Source organism: Botryllus schlosseri, chromosome 10 (assembly GCF_051294905.1).
Source record: "Botryllus schlosseri isolate E-star chromosome 10, Bs_hap1, whole genome shotgun sequence".
Taxonomy (NCBI): domain Eukaryota; kingdom Metazoa; phylum Chordata; class Ascidiacea; order Stolidobranchia; family Styelidae; genus Botryllus; species Botryllus schlosseri.
The window spans coordinates 7,128,333-7,145,190 of NC_137245.1; the positions used below are offsets into that span (position 1 = coordinate 7,128,333).

General features: G+C 41.0%; 1 protein-coding gene across 1 annotated transcript; it reads left to right on the plus strand.

Moving 5' to 3' along the window:
• The first annotated feature begins 712 nt into the window (after window positions 1–712).
• On the plus strand, window positions 713–13,951 carry LOC145448999 (frizzled-10-B-like). Its single transcript, XM_080327457.1, has 12 exons — window positions 713–1,062; window positions 1,117–1,277; window positions 1,332–1,491; window positions 2,302–2,544; window positions 2,925–3,039; window positions 3,290–3,451; window positions 3,991–4,206; window positions 9,809–9,975; window positions 11,891–12,138; window positions 12,263–12,473; window positions 13,038–13,188; window positions 13,488–13,951. Exons 1-12 carry the CDS (start codon window positions 891–893, stop codon window positions 13,906–13,908), a joined length of 2,427 nt encoding a protein of 808 aa, XP_080183583.1. The 5' UTR covers window positions 713–890; the 3' UTR covers window positions 13,909–13,951.
• Window positions 13,952–16,858: the final 2,907 nt, after the last annotated feature.

Genomic DNA, 16,858 nt, shown 5'->3' on the forward strand with positions numbered 1-16,858 from the left:
CAGTTGAGTCGTGAGATCTCGCGATCGAAATGTTATAGAACCGACCGTCTCGAAACGCTGCAAGTTTCTCACGAAGCCGAATGCCGCGAGGTCAGGACGTTTGAGAGTCAGATGTTCTGGAGTTTATTGTTATGTGCGTTGCATGTGCGATTAATATTCCAGATGTTGTTGAACGATGCGTGTCGACATGAAAGGCGCCGTTGATTGAAATCGATGGAAAGCCGCGACATCAAACGCCGCTCAGATCAGAACCAAATCAGAGTTGAGGCATCAGCTGCAAAAGCCGACAGTTTTGCGTCAGAGATTGCAGCACGGCTAGAAAAGTAAGGGCGCAGAGCATTGGTTCTCGACCGGCATTTTCAGGAAGACTGCGAGATCTACAAATTCGCGAAATGATTAATAGCCCACCTGTTATCCTAGAGCCATAGTCCTGTTCAAGGCGTGGTTTTATTGCATTAGACAACGAAGTATTCTTCATAGCCTTTTCATTGATTTAGTGAGTAAGGCGACTACCAACATGTAGTGTATTTCGTTCTTGATGTTGCGTGATTACGGCAGAGAGCAAAGACGTACGATCGCAACGCGCCTTAGTGGAACGAATCGATACATTCAGGCAGGAATGAGAATGCTGTGATTATCCACTCGCGAATCCATCCGCTACAGGTCGCCAAAGCGCAATCGGGTGTTGACCGTTTACATGGCGTTCGAAGATCTTCTCGAACAGTCGAGGTTAAGAGCGGGGCGAAAACGGCCGACGAGAATGAAATCAGCCTAGGCAGCTGTCCGGTTTGTTACGTGTGATGATGTCATTGATGAGTTTCTGCTTTGGGATATGATTCGAACAATAGTTCGCGTATGACGTCGACAGTGCTGCAATACAGGAACGGATTATGACGCCGACAGTCGGAGGCAGAATGGCGGGAAGGAGTCGTTTCGGACGCCGCTCGATTTCCGATCTCTTCCTGACGACGTTGTTCTGTTGCGTTGTGTCGTCACAAGTGCGCGCGTACCAACGCACCGTGGTGTCAGAATGCGTCCCCATTCACGAGCCGCTCTGCAGAGGTTTGTTTCGTCACAAGATTCCAAAACATTTGATTTACTCTGTTCCAATCGCAGGCGCGTACAACATGACGTCGATGCCGAACATTCTCGGACACGAGGAGCGCGAAGAAGCGTCCGCCAGGCTCGCGGAGTTCGGGCCGCTCATTCGGAACAAATGCTCCAGACACGTCAAGTTCTTCCTTTGCTCCCTGCATTTTCCCATGTGCGACGAAAAGGTGAGGCTGCTTGGTGCTGGTGAGAGTCAGCCTGTCTCAACGTCTGTCTGTCAGATCCCGTTCGGAATCCCCGCGTGTCGCGAGATGTGTTTGGACGTCCGTGAAAAGTGCGAGCCTTACTTGGAAGCCTTCCATCTCACGTGGCCCGAGAGCATCAGATGCGCGAAACTTCCTCCGGCCTCCTCACACAGATGCCTCGTGCCGAGAGAGATGGGTGAGTTGTTGGGTTTGTTCTGCTGGATTTAAAACATCGTCAGCTCAGTTTGAAAAATCCCAAACTAGAATAACCCAAAACGCCGTTACCACCTTTTCCGCCTGAAATTGGTCGAATTGGTAGTTTCTACAAGTCTAGGGATATCACATTTTCACGTCAAAATCAAAAATTAGTTTCATTTCGTGCCAAGTGACTGAAATTTGATGTCTCACGAAAATTGGGAAGATACCAAAAATTCGGCATGGTCCTGCATCACTAGCAAATATCAGAGGGTTTCAGATTTTCAAATTTTCGTATTTTCAGATTTTCGGATTACAAATTACGATCATAATCTCTCATCGATTTGCTATCATCTCAAATCCGGTTGAGTTGAGTTTTATTGAAATTGCAAAGTCTGAGAAATTATAAATCCCAACCCACCCTCTGTAACTTTCTACTCACGTAGGTGGAAGGAAGCACAAAAAGAAGTATTCTAGGCCTAGTTTTGGCTACATAATGAATCTCTGTCAAGTAGAAGTAGTATAAAGACATATCCATTTCGAGGAAAGTATTGCCAGTAGACAATGCCTGTTTGTAACAGAGCTGCTTCGTTACTGATCATGCCCGAAATTAAGTTTAAACATAAACATATAAATTGATCAGTGCCAGAGATAAGCGGTTATCATAACTTAAAATCGAATAATGATAGAAATATCGTGAAGTATTTCATCCAGAAGTTGGATGACAATTTATCAGTGCTACAATTTCAATCTTCAAGTTATTCTTCAAGTCAAATCCAACCCAGCTGTAACGGAACTTTCCAATCTTCAGCGCCCCTTGCATCTGACAAGATCGAGGCACTCCCTCGCGGAAAACACCGGAAGCCAAATATTCGGAAACATGCGGGAAGGAAAAAAGCGCCGCGCACGACTGAACCGCGCACATCGAGCCTGAAAACTCAAACTGAAAGTCAGAAATATCCGGAGACGATCCGGACTACTACAACAAGTACGCAAAATCCGGAGACAGACCCATCGGATATACACAGATGGAGCCCGGTTACCATCGAATCTCGTGAGTTGAAACTACTTTGTGACAACCCCGTGCAATCTAAGCCATTAGCAGAGAACTTATGAATGACAGTAAGTCGAAAATCATTGTGAATATGAACATATTTTTCGTGTCTAATTTTGCCATTCGTGTAGAATCTAACAATAATGCATTGAGTGTCTGTAAATTTTATTTCCTGGATATTTAGTGATACCATTGTTCATATGCAATGTTCAATACCATTCAATTCGGTGTCCACCGATCATATTCGGGTTTATTTCAATATGGATACATTTTCACCTGTATATTGAAGCTGATTCAGTTCATTTTTTAAAATAATTTGACAAGTATTTTTATCAGTATATTAGCATTTATATATTGGGAGTTAAAACCTTTTCGCGCAGGTCCTACGCTGGGTGAGCGTCCAAACATTGGTGATGTCATACAGGTGCAATCCGTCGACCGGCGCGAAAGGAAAAAGGATTGCGAGAACGACGAAAAATTCACCAGAGTCGAAAAGTGAGATTTTTATCAATTTTATTACTGATCTCTTTATTTTTTACTTTTACCGTTTTTTTTTAAGAAAAACTTAAAACCTTAAAACTGACGTTCTACTTACTTAAAATTCGCCGCTCACACTTGTAATTGAGTAAAAATTCAAGACTTTACTTCTACTACAAAGTTTTCTGTTATAGGAATTTTTGGGCAAAACTAGGCTTAGAATACCAAGTTTTTAATTACTTGGAAACATCGACTTATTTTTTTGCAGCTCGAACAAATGCGTGCCTGTTTGTGATGTAAACGTCGATGTCATGTTCAGTCAACGCGACAAAACCTTCATTTATTACTGGATGATGATCTGTTCGATATTGTGCGTTATTTCCTCCTCGTTCACGGTCGGAACTTGTCTCGTGGACTCGAAACGATTCAGGTTCGTATTCGTACAGAGCCAAATAACTGGTCGCGTCGAACTATCTTTCACTTTTTCCGAGTATTTAAGTACGCATTGCTGAAGTATGAGTACTCCTTACTGGGAAGTTTTCAATTTTTGAGTCTAAACTCTAAATCGTTTTTTACTTACTCGAAAATCGCTACTTATATATAATTGAGTGGAAAATCAAGACGTTACACATCCACTACTACCACCTAGTTTATCAATGTAAGCCACAATTAGGCCTAGAAATCTCTACTTATAAATTGACTGGAACTTCAAGACATTACTTCTACTTCTGCTACAAAGCTTTCAGGTATTCAACCAAAAATAGGCCCAGAATACTTAGTTTTTACTTACCCTAACCCTAACCCTAATTTTTAATGATTTTAGACTACTTCAAGGCAAAACTAGGCCTAGAATACCTACATGTACTTATAGAGAAACTCGCGATTTTGCTCCTACTTCAACATGAGCACCAATGAATACCAAATTGATCAAAGTCAAATGTCCAAATTTGATAATTCCTTCTAATTCAGATATCCAGAGCGCCCGATCATCTTCCTATCTCTCTGCTACCTTTTATACGCGACCGCCTACATTATAAGGCTTGGACGCGGACCTTCTAGTAGCGTTTCTTGCGTCAAAAATCCGGGAAGCGGCATCTCGCATCTTGTGGCGGGAGAAGTGGAGAGCACGGGATGCACGGCGGTCTTTTTTCTGCTTTATTTCTTCGGGATGGCGGCTGCTGCATGGTGAGTTTTACTTGTGAGTTTTTGACTAGTTCTAGTTTTAGTTCTAGTTATAATTGCGAGTTTTGAATATTGAGTAATAGTTCTAGTTCTAGTTTTGAAAAATGATTAGTTCTTGCTCTAGTTCTAATTTCAGTTCTAGGGGCACGTCTTGAAAAGTGAGTAGTTCTAGTTCTAGTTCTAGTTACTAGTTTTGAAAATCCAGTCGTTCTAGTTCTAGTTGCAACCTTTGAAAGGTGACTAATCGTAGTTCTAATTCCAGTTGCGAATTTTTAAAGTGAACAGTTTTAGTTGCAGTACCAGTTACGAATCTTGAAAATCCAGCATATAGTACTAGTTCTAGTTGTGAGTTTTGAAAAGTCAGTAATTCTAGCTCTAGTTTTAGTTGAGAGTTCTGAAAGTGAGCAGTCGTACTTTTATAGTTGCGAGGTTTCAAAAGTCAGTAGTTCTTGTTCCACTCCCGAAGTTTGAAATTTAGTAGTTCTAGTCCTGGTTTTAACTTTTGAAAATCCAGTGGTGTGCGTAAGTTTAGTGATCAGTGACAACTCTCGGCACGCGACAGGAATTAGAATGTTTCGCAAACCCAGCCCGGGGCTGAGCGAGTTCAATCTTCGTCGCGCGGCGAGAAACGGCAACTCGATCGTCGTAACGAGACACGCGCTCGTAAGCGATATGTGTCGGTAAGCTACTGAAACACGATAGGAGCTTTGATGTGGACATGTTTCGAGGATGGCGGTTACACGATCGCATACACGAAAATCTTTCGTGAGCAATTAGTGATCAAAACTGTGCAGACCCGTTATCCCATTTTAGAGTCGATACCGATGAAACAAATAACCAGCATTTATGTATTCGGTCTATATTGAGAGGATATGACATCTATACACTCTAGCGAATTATATCGCGGTTATATATCCTACGTGTCAACGTGCATGCAAAGCTTGGATTAATATGCTGTGTTTGTTTTCTACGGTGGTGTAGGTCTGAGGTAGGTTCTGCATGGTCTCGTGTACCAGGGGTGTATATTCACACCCACATATCACGGGCGGTACAAGGTTGTGAATGCACATGTTTACGCTGAGAGTGTACATAGTTTGAGGCGCGTTTCCAAAGCTTTAGGGCTGTCATTTGAACAGCTTTATAGCCATCGCTATGTTTGGACATGAAATAAACTAGAAATGCTGCATTCAGGCGCTTGTAAGCTATAAGTGGTCAGATTATAGATCTGTGCCTTTGCCTTGTCGGAGTATGAAGTGTGGAATGCTAACTATTATCCAATTGAAAATCTCTGTTTCTACTTGCACTTGAGTAAAAACATACTACGTTACTTCTACTTCTAACTGAATATCTAGATCCTTGGATGTCTACGTGGACCACATCTGTCTGTAAGCTACAAGAAATATATCAATATTGCAAGTCTAGCCGTCGCAGATTGTAGATTTTTGACTCCCTATTGGAGTTGAACAACTGGATATTGTCATCTTTTCTCAAATGAAGGAATTCACAAAAGCTTGGAAATCCCATTAAATTCCTAATTTAGAAGGAATGCAACGGAAATCGAGTTCAGTTCGTATCAAAACAGAGTTGATTCTCATGAGAATTACAATTATATAACAGAAAATTTCGCAAATTAGATCATTCGTATAATCAGGCGACTCCGATTGTCCAGTTCAAGTCTGGATTTGGGTGCGGGCAATATCCGGTCGCAATTCGCGTTTTCCATTCTGAAAATCCTAGAAATCCGAGCTCCATCGCTCGGGGGCGCGTCTATACATATCGGCACAGACGAAATTGCACTTAAACGCCTAAGTTTACCATCGATCTCGACTAAAATTGCTATGAAAATAAACGCAGTGCGTCTATTCGCCCTATCAACCCTGTAAAAGGCGGCTCATTATGCGCGACTCCCAATAAAAGTCAATAAATAGTGATCAAGCTCGCTTAAAGACACCGTTGTCGTAAGTTATTAGGTATACACGTCGTTTCTCGCGAGTATTTTGAGTTGAAGTTTTCACGGTAAACACGAATTTTCTGCAAATCATGAATGGTCGCGAATTACACGAAATTTTAGGCAAAAACAGCAAAAATTGGTGGCAATTCGCTGCTATCGCCACACTATCTGCGAAAACTACATCGCATCGCGTGTCGCTGTGAAATTTAGCGGCTTTCATATCTTGTAAAGGAGCCAAAACCCATTATGCTGTTGGTCGCTAAAAGCCAGATATGTGTGGGTCTGAGATCATTAAAGTATTTTATTTCACGCACGCATCGAATATCAATAGAGTATCGGAAGCGCCCCAGGCTTTGAGCCAAATGCGTCCACTGCTACGCTATGAGTCCATGGCTCGAAAATAGAGGTGTATTTGTCACATTTACAACATTATGTAGGTGTAGGGTGTAAATTGGTAAACGCCACTTTCAGGGGGTAAATTGTGCTCTCACGCCGCCCTTCCTTCTAGTGAAAATAAGAGAAATGCATCAATGCTCGTGGAGTATAAATGCCCAAAATGAGTCAAATAAGTCAATACTTATGGAGATATATCCAGACGTGCGGTGCAAATCAGGAAAACTCCGCGGTCATGTGGAAAATCAAACTTTCACACCTTTGCAGTAGGTGAAAATCGGTTCTGTTTTCGTTTCACACCTTTTTGGGATTTATGGGTAGTTCGCGAAAACACACATCAATACGCCTTTAGCATATATCTCATAAGGTGTATTTGTCTCATTAGAAGGGCGTGAAAGCGAAATTTACCCCATGAAATTTGTGTTTATTGATTTACACATTACGGTATGTTGAAAATCGGCGATATTCACAAACATTTTTGTTTGTTTTTAAGCACTTGAGTACGCAGTGCAAGTATAAACTAAACCTACTCGAGTACTACGAGAAAGTAGAAGTATGCAGTTACTGACCACATCTGGATATATCTCGGTAAGGTGTATTTGACCCAATTTTCACCCTTTGGAAAGGTGTTACTGCATAATTTTCCACCCGAGAGTATATCGTTTACTGATTTCCAACCCCACGCTATAAAGATGAAAATCCACAGCTACGACACCAATGGGTTGCGGGTTCGAGTCGACTCCAGAATTCCTACCTAAGTGTTGGAGATTTATCTATAGGCTCCTCCTCGCCATAACATCCGCGTAAGCGGTGTCTTATAAAAGCCCAAGTTGGCCGTGCTACAAGTCGGCAGTTACGGAGCCTGGAACTACTCCTCATACTTCAGTATCACATCACTTTCAAAAGTTGCCATGCGGTGGAAAACCAGCTATTATTATGTCGAATTAACTGTTCATGGTGATAAAACATGACCCGAATGAATGAATTGAGTTGATTAAATTCAAGCTGTTATTGATCTGTTCCAATATTCGAAGGCAAATCTAACGCTGATTTAATTTGACTTTGGCAGTGTCATGATCAATAACCTATTTATCAGGAGTATGCCCCAAGCCCGGATTAGGCTACTGCTCAGATGCTTCGATATCAGATGAATCTTTGTTAAATTCTAAAATAGCCTACCCACAACCTTGACACGTCAGATGTCCGCTAGCTGCAAAATGATAACGCGACAGCTTTTACGATGTCATTATACATTATTTGTCTATTCACATGGTGTCTGTAACTCATTATTTTGACAAATTATGCTAAGTAGAACATAAATTTTATTCAAAAGGAACAGTATTCAAATATTTATAAAATGTGTTGTTTTTTTCGTGCCAGGCGTGAATATAGTACAATAGTAAGTCACATTTTGACGAAGTGTGTGGAATGTCAGTCTGCAAGGTCCCGTTAAATAAGACCGACTTAGAAATACATTCAATACCCCTATTGTTGCTGCTGCGGCCCGCGGTGTCATCGCAAACTGAGAAATTGGCCCGCGAGCACATTCGGGTCAAATTTGTACTCCTTTGCATGCGGAGAGCCTATCCGAATCCGGTGAAATAAAAATGTATGAGTTTCTTCAGAATTGAACCAAGTTGCCTGTGTTTTAGTTAGTTAGTTAGTTGCGGATTTTTCGAGGTCTTCAGTTACGTACGAGTTCCTAAGTAGTTCTAGTCCTAGTTTCGAGCTTTGAGTGAGTATTTCTAGTTGTAATTGCGGATTTTGATAAACGAGTAGTTCTAATTTTAACTGCGCATTTTGAAAACTCTGTAGTTTGTACAATTCCTTTCTATCAAGTTTTCGATCAGAAATGTTGTTTTGTTGCCGACCGTACGAGGTGCTAATGCGATGACACTGTCGCAAAACCTTTATCTCCCGTAAGTGTCATCAATTACACAAAAACCGTCTTTTGTTTCGTGACTATTCACCGATATTCAATTCCCGCCTCGCCCTTGTCTTAATTAAAACCCGATCCTTTGTCGGCGATCGCTCGCTCCATTTCGCGTCTTTAGACTCGGATTCGTGTCTTGCGTTGTTTTGTCAGCGCGTGTGGGAAATTTTAAAGTCAACAAAAGCAAGATTGACTTGCGACGCAATCCGATTAAAGGCCGGATTCCCGCGAACATTCGAAATGGAGAACTAGAACCTAGATAATGCTAATTTAGTGTGTGAAATATTTCTATGCTCTGATTTTCTTTTAATCTAATTTTTAGTTATCCTGAAAATACTACAGGAGAACTGTATAGTGCGAAACGAGCCAAGCAAGCTTGGTGGACATACACTTGTCATTCTCGTACTTCTGAGATTTTAGTTGTATTTCATCTTAATTCTGGATTGAATTCACTTTCCAAGTTTTTGTGAATGAAGTCATTCTAATTCTAACCCAATTTGGACAAAAAAATGTGTCGCTATCATTCTAATATAGTTTTGAAAAGCTGATATGTTTCAAGGTGTACAACATTGGATAGCACAAGCATCCTAAACGACTTAGAGCCAAAGTTTCAAAGCCGTTTGAAGAATTCATGGAAGGCTTGACTCTAAAGCCACAAAACTCAATACTAATAACGAAAAGTATTCATCGCATCACAAAACAAACACGCGCCCTTCGCGAGATGCTTAATACGATATCCTGGATTGATGACGTCATTGTTTGTAGGAGAAAATAATCTCTCTTTTGAGTGATTTCACCCAAAACAGGCGACACGCGTAATTGAAATCATTCGTTTCGCCGAAGGTCAATTTTATGACTCGATCAATGATGTCATTCATATGAATTTTGGCTTTTCCAATCATTATAAAATTAGAATGATAGCTACACGTTGTGTTTCCGAATTAGATTAGAATCAGAACGTTGGATTTCCAAAAACTTAAAATCGAAGTAAATACAACAAAAATAGATTCACTCCATATCAAAACAGACTTCATTCTGATAAGCACGAGAATGACAGATGTCTGTACGCAAACTTGACTCTTTTCGCACTATATAGTTCTCCTGTGGTATTTTCATGAAAACCAGAATTAATATTAGAGCAAAAAGAAGTATTTCACAAAGTAGAACACTTCGATTACCGGCATTTCGCTGTAATGAATCTACTTGTAACTAGAATTATTGAGTTGCTAATGAGCTATATATTATTGTAATATATCTATCTTGTTATCAATTATATAGTTGCTGATAGAGTCACATGCTCTAATTTTTGAATCATCACTTTTTTGTAGGTGGGTGGTGCTGAGTGTCACTTGGTTTTTAGCCGCGGGCCTGAAATGGGGGCACGAAGCCATCGGATCCAAAAGTTTCTGCTTCCATTTGGCGGGTTGGGTCCCACCAGGCATTCAGACTATTGCGGCCCTAGTGCTGGGTAGGGTGGATGGAGACGAGCTGACAGGTAATATGAGTACTTGCTTTTGGCACTTTGGATTTTGAAAAGTAGAAAGTAGCTTAGAATTGAGTTTGCACTTTTTTCGTGAAATCTGGTTTGACTTCTTGTGGCAACAGTTTTTGACGCCGAACTAGTAACTAATACTTTTGAATCTGTGAAATCGCTACTCTTGAGTAGAAATATGGCGTGCTACTTCTACTTCTACGTGAGTAGCTATGGCAGGGTATAGATAAATACGAATTGACAGGTAACGGATTTTGGTTTCGAGTAGAGAATTTTGTTTTCACAAGCAATCGCTAAAAGCAACAACTGAAAACTGTATTTGTAATGGCACAGAGCCTGATAATGTATATAGAAATGTATCTGCGTTTCATATTCGAGTCGGTAATGAGTATGAGTGATGAATAAAGCTTAAAATGTACCCTTTATGCGACCACAAACAATATAATGTCAGTTCTAAGTCACAATAAAGATTATTTAGTATTTTTCTTCCATTGCAAATGTTGTGGGTTGGTCACGACTTCACAGACATGTCATTTCCGCTCACGTGCGTAACTTTAAGCTATACTTCTTTCGCATGATGCGATACGCTTCAAAGACGGAAAATACTATCGAAATTATAATTCTTGTACATAAATTAAGTCTTAGTGTTAAGAAGAGTATCATTTCAGTATACTCTAAAATCATTTCTCACTCTGCGAACCATTAGAATTAACACTCAGAGTTGAGTACTCAAACCATTGTGCTCAACCGTAGTAATGAGTCAATTAAAACTATATCTGATAGCCTGCGACTGTGATTCCTGCCATTGGAGTCTTGATAAACAATTCCGTGAAGAATTTCATTAAAATTTCGTGGTTTACTCAGTAGTCATTGTAGCTCGATAAGACTGTTTGTTTTGTCGGTAATCTATATGCGGGGTATTATTTCGCTACAATCTGTAGAGTGACGAAACAATAACAAAAAGCGCTTCTAGGAGCCGCGAGATGAAGTTAGACACTCGACACATATATCGATGTTTCAGTCCAGAGTTGGATAACTGGAAAATATTGAGCTTTCCCAAATTAGACTCAAAATGATAGCACCCTCAATTTTTCTAAATTGGAATTGGAAATTGAATTCAATTCCGAATCAGAGTCCATTCTGATAAGCACGAGAATGGCAAATCTCTATTTCTACTCTTGCTAGCATTGATGCGTAAAATTCTCCTTGATTGGAACTCATTGTCTTAAGCTACATGCTTTGGTGTCGGGCCGTATTTCAAACTTCAGAGCATGAAGCCACTGGAAAATATCCAAGTATACCGATGACGAACATCTTAAAGCATGTGGACGGACTTCTACAGCATCTAAGTCGGTTGTTTTAGCTTTGCTGGTCGCCTATTTGCTAGAGCTATTGATTGAATCAAACTACAAATGCATATCATTACCATGACTAAGGTTTTTCAGAAGCTGAAGTCAAGATATACCACGATGTAGGCACGTATATTTGATTCTGGTGTGAAGGAATTCTCTTACTGGTTTTTAGAAGCGATTTTGAGCGGCTGATACATGATTAATTTCCGTTGTTTTGTCATTGATATACTGATTTCTACAAGAACAAATCAGTGATTTTGCCTCAAAAATTATTAAGTGGCCTAACACGACTTGGGTTTATCAGCAGACAAGAAATAATGATTGAAATTTCAGAACAAAAACTCGTTTATAGAAAAGTTTTTTAAAAATAAGTTGTTAAATAAAACAACCACAAAGCAGATATTTGTAAGTCTGGTAAGATCACTTTTCATATCAAGTTAGAATTACATACAGCTCAAACCATAATCTTAGGAAGAAGAAATATGGAGCCATGTAACTCTATGCCTGGAATTGAAACTTTTGGATGCAATATATTTTTGGTTATTGATAATATTTTTGAATTGTAGGCGTTTGCTACGTCGGCAACCTGGATCGTTCCTCGCTCCTATATTTCGTCATAGTACCTCTTATCTTGTACCTGTCAATTGGTTCTCTGGCGCTCTCGTGCGGCTTCCTTTCCCTGCTGCGCATCCGTCAGGTGTTGCAGAAGAGCTCAGATTCTGTGGGTCTTGAGAAGCTGATCGTGAAGATCGGATTTTTCACTTTTCTTTTCATCGCTCCTCAATCCGCTGCAATCGCAACCAATATTTATCAGGTGGGGTCGGAAATCTTGATTAATTTAGGCAAAACTACTTATTTTTCGCCGAAAGTAGAAGAAAGTCACAAGATCGCAAGTAGAAATTGATATGTGTACTTGACCAGCTCTTCCTATTGTTCAGTACAACAATTTGGACCGTTGGATTTCGAAAGCCGAATCGATTCGATGCTCGGCCGAACCGAACTATCTCGAACCAGGCTACAGAGACTACAACTACGAGTACATGTCTCAATCGATGCCAGACTATCAGAACTACTACGGATACGCGCAGGACGCGCAAATCTACCCGAGCCGCAGGCTTTATAACGGCAGGCTCGTGTCTGAAGTAGCAGGTATAATACAGATATGGGAATTCGACTGTTTTTTTTTTTAGAATTTGCTCACTGAGCTATTCTCATCAACTAACCCACACCCCGCGTGGTCGCGATCCGAATTAAGTCGTTTACGTTTTGACTTTGTGTGATGCTTAAAAATTGAAAGCTTTTAAAATGCATGGGCCTCGAGGTCGGGCGATCACGCCAACTATTTTCGAACAACAGTGATTTAAATTCCGCAGACAAAGGGCCGGTCACAGTGGAGGACCCTGCGGATACTCTGCATCCGAAAGGCGTCTGTGGCGTGCCAGACTCACTCAAGACATGATGCAGAGTGATACCTGCGTAAAGCAAAAAAATCATTCGCTTCGCGCCCCACAGTTTGAGGACCACTTCTTTAGACAATCTGGCAAAATACACATACAACGAATTTACCAATCGGTATAATCGGCGACAGACATGATACCTGAGTGCTAGAACAACTTGTACGCACACCCCAGACATGATGCAGAGATAGCATGAAACAGCCAGTAAAATTTTGCAGTAAAAAGTTATTTCCTACCAACAGTAATTGTTTCACAGACAAAGGCAAAGTGTCGTGCGATCTGTCCGCATCGATTCCGTCGCTTGGAATATTCGCGATCAAAATTCTGATGTCGCTTGTTGCGGGAATGTCGAGCGGCATTTGGGTCTGCAGCCAGAAAACCTGCAAGTCTTGGAGAAGCTTTTGTTGGTGATTGGCTGCTTGTTTGCGGTTTGCTTTTGTGACAGCAGGGTGCCAATAACCCCATTTCCCACGACCTTCATCTTATATCGATAAAGTAGTCACAGAGACGTATACAGACACATCTAACTTTGTTCTTTCCTTATCCGTTAATACATTGCAGTATGATTTGATCCTGGTAAATTTACAAGTTTCTGATCACTATTTGACTGTTCTGTGCTCCTGTGCTTGCATACAACAGCCGTGGCGTGGAATAAATTTGGCCGCAAGATTTGAATTTGAAATTTGGAAACAAATCCATTGTTTAGGAGCGGCGGAAAGAACGTGAACGTGAACGCGTCGACAATCACCGGAAACGCGCTGTCAGTGACGTCACAACTCATCGCGAAAGACGGCCACGAGGACCCTCGTTTTTTCTCCCGCTCTCGACGCGACGACGTCACAGAGCGTCACGTGACGTCAGAAAGGGGTTCGAACTTTCTCACCTTGGGCGACATCGCGCGGAATTATCGCGCGGATTTCCCGACAAAGACCGGGAAGCCCCCGAACCGAGCCGCCCCCAATCATTACGTCACGCATCACGTGACGAGACACTCGAGGTCGCGCAAGTTCAGCGAGAGCGACGTCATGAAACTGCAGCTGACGTCACACTCGGGGTTCGACGTTGTGACGTCATCAACGCGTCGTAAAGCGCAGTCCGCGGATTTCCGCAAATTCCAGAAAATTTGAATTTCCGAATATTTTCTACTTTTCAATAAATTCTCTCAACTTATCGGGCCAGGTTCCTACATTAGAGTCAGGAATGGGGCGGCCCTCAATAGGGATAGGAAGCCAAATTCATCCCGCAGTGCTTCTTGGAAATGTGCAGGCAGGAAATCTGGCGGATACAACCATTTTCGAAAACTGAGATCAAGTATAGGCCTGCCATATAAGCAATGCTGGAAGGTTAAATAGAATATGCAGTTCGAGCCTACTCCAGATATGCCTCAGACATGCTGTCGGAGTGTCAACGCAGTCAAGATGACCCAGATCTGATCTACGGGGGCCAACGCAGCCCCAACATACATCAGCCATACCGCAGACATGAAGATGATTAAGTGGACCACACTCTAAACCAGAGGTCTCAAACACGCGGCCCGCCAGAGCATTTTGTGCGGCCCGCGATTGCATCTTGGAATTTCAAGTATTCAACAATGTATTCAAGTGCGATATATCTTTTACAGGTATGAGAACTTACATTTCACCCTAAAACTACTATGACAATCACTGGCATCTCAACAAACTTCACTATCACATCACCTATAAACTTATAAACTATCACACTAGTTCTTGACGATAAAACATGACCGTTGATGATTCGTGACTGAAAATTGTGATTTGGTTTGGTGCGACCTTCTCGTAAAATTACTCGATTTCGGATTGATTGGGTAATTGACTCTATAGTTGAGTCGGGTCAAACGGTAAAATCAGAGAATGACTTTCGACTCGGAACGGTGACTTGTTAATCCTACGGACGCAACAATCTATGAAACTGTCATGGGAATAGTAATATATCAAAAGGTCGTAGCTTGCGTTGCGTAGGGTATATAGCTATCTAATCAGGTCAGTATGGCAATCATTGGCAGTCTATGACCCTCGTGACGTATAGTTGGTTACATGCTGGGTGTTGTTTGTTCTCTTTATCGATGTTATTATCGGTGGCGAGTAGACTAGTAGTACGCTCTACAGCTGTAACATTAATGAATTATTCGCCGATTGGACATTTCGATTCCAGGGGTTCTTAACCAGAGTCCGTAGACCCCATCAGGGTACGAAGCACCACATCAGGATGTGCGAGATGAATTGTGTAATCAGGCCTATATGCTGTGGAATATGTTCTTGGCCAAATAATTCAACTGGAAATAGTCTTCGCGCTACGCGCGATTTTATGTCAATGCGATTTCTGATTTTAATATAGGTACCATCAGAAATTGTGTTGAAAATTGACTGGGGCTACGAGAAATCTCATTGGAAGTACAAGGGGTACGATCGCTAAAAAGATGCTATTACTATGGCTCAATAATGATTATATTTAAGTTGTTATTGATATGTTCCAATAATAATCGAAGGCAAAATCGAACGCTGATTTAATTTGAAGTTGGCAAGGACAATAACAATAGCCTATACTTATCACGACTTTATCAAAACCAGGATTAGGCTATACCGCTCAAATGTCAAATGTCAAATGTCAGTAGATTTTAAAATATTCTACATAAAATTGTGGCACGTCAAAGGTCCACTAGTTACAATATTATAACCCGACAGTTTTACGATGTCATGATGCAAACTCTCGTATGATGTCTATAACTCATTAATTAAAAAAATTATGCCCTGCACAAAAACAATTTTATTCAAATATTTGAAACTGTGATTTTTTCCGTGTCAAGCGTGAATAATGCAATCGTAAATTAAATTTCCACGATGTTTGTGGAATGCCTGTCTGCAAGGTCCCGTCAAATAAGACCTACTTGGAAATTATACATTGAATATCCCTATTATTGATGCTGCGGCCCGCAGCTTGATCAAAAACTGGAAAATGACCCGCGAGCTCATTTGAGTTTGAGACCTCTGCTCTAAACGGTTCGGTAAAAGTCCGCTAAAATGTTGCCTGCCGATTCTTTCGTTTCGGCTTCACTGGGCAGCAGAAGCTTTGCCGTCGTATCTATGAGCAGCTTTGACGTATAGTATCTATGAGCAGATTGTGAAGTTGTGCATCTCCTAAAATATTTGGTTGGTTTTGATATTGGGATTCGTGAATTACCCGCTAACCCGCTTCAAATCAGAGCAGAAGATAAGAAGAATACATGTGCTGCACACGAGAAATGGACTGTGAGTAGCATTTGAAATCTTTCAGATATGAAGATTTAAGTTTAAATCGGATCGTGGCGACACAACATTTTGAGCCATAACCTCGAACGTGGACTCGGAGAAAAAGACAATTCTTGAGATTTCTGCAACTTCGTTTGTTTATTGCTGCATTCCGTTGCAGGTTTTCCAGCGAAGAAAATACGGAAACGTGGATTTCTTCAGAGGTTTGGATGATTACGTGAACGGATTTGGGGATTGTGATGGAGATTTGTGGCTTGGTAGGAATGTTGTAATTTGATTTCTTCAAGTTGTACAATTTTGTCGATAGTACCTCGGTCATTATCTGAGTAATACATAACCTGCTTCTATATGCAGGGTTGTCACCAATGTCACAAGCGCCCGAGTCATGAATCAATCTTACTTTTATAGTTTTGACTCGAGTCAAGTCGCAGAGCAGCGGGTCGAGTCCGAGTCATAGTATTGAGACTCGAGTCCGAGTCCAAGTCCTTTACTTCACTGTTCAGTGTCGAGGTTAAAGACATGCTCAGCCCAACGTTTTACAACTCTTCTCAGGTGATAAGGGATGCTTCGCATTAATATAGCGATTTTCCTCAATCTTAACATTTGTAGCTCTTTTTCAAGTAACAAATACCAATATTTTGTTGACTTTCTATACATCGAAGTTGTTGTTTGTGGCATTCATGATGGTTATTGACTACTATGATCATTTAAACCAGTGGTTATCAACCTTTTTGTCCTCGCGGACCGGTGGATTTTCCAAAATTGAAATCAACTGAAAATATAAAATATTCAACCGTGTTTTTTTCAAGTA

Coding starts and splice junctions, on each gene's coding strand:
- LOC145448999 (XM_080327457.1), top strand. CDS start 891: ATGACGCCGACAGTCGGAGGCAGAATGGCGGGAAGGAGTCGTTTCGGA. Junction 1,492..2,301: donor CCTCGTGCCGAGAGAGATGG/GTGAGTTGTTGG, acceptor TCCAATCTTCAG/CGCCCCTTGCATCTGACAAG. Junction 2,545..2,924: donor CCCGGTTACCATCGAATCTC/GTGAGTTGAAAC, acceptor CTTTTCGCGCAG/GTCCTACGCTGGGTGAGCGT.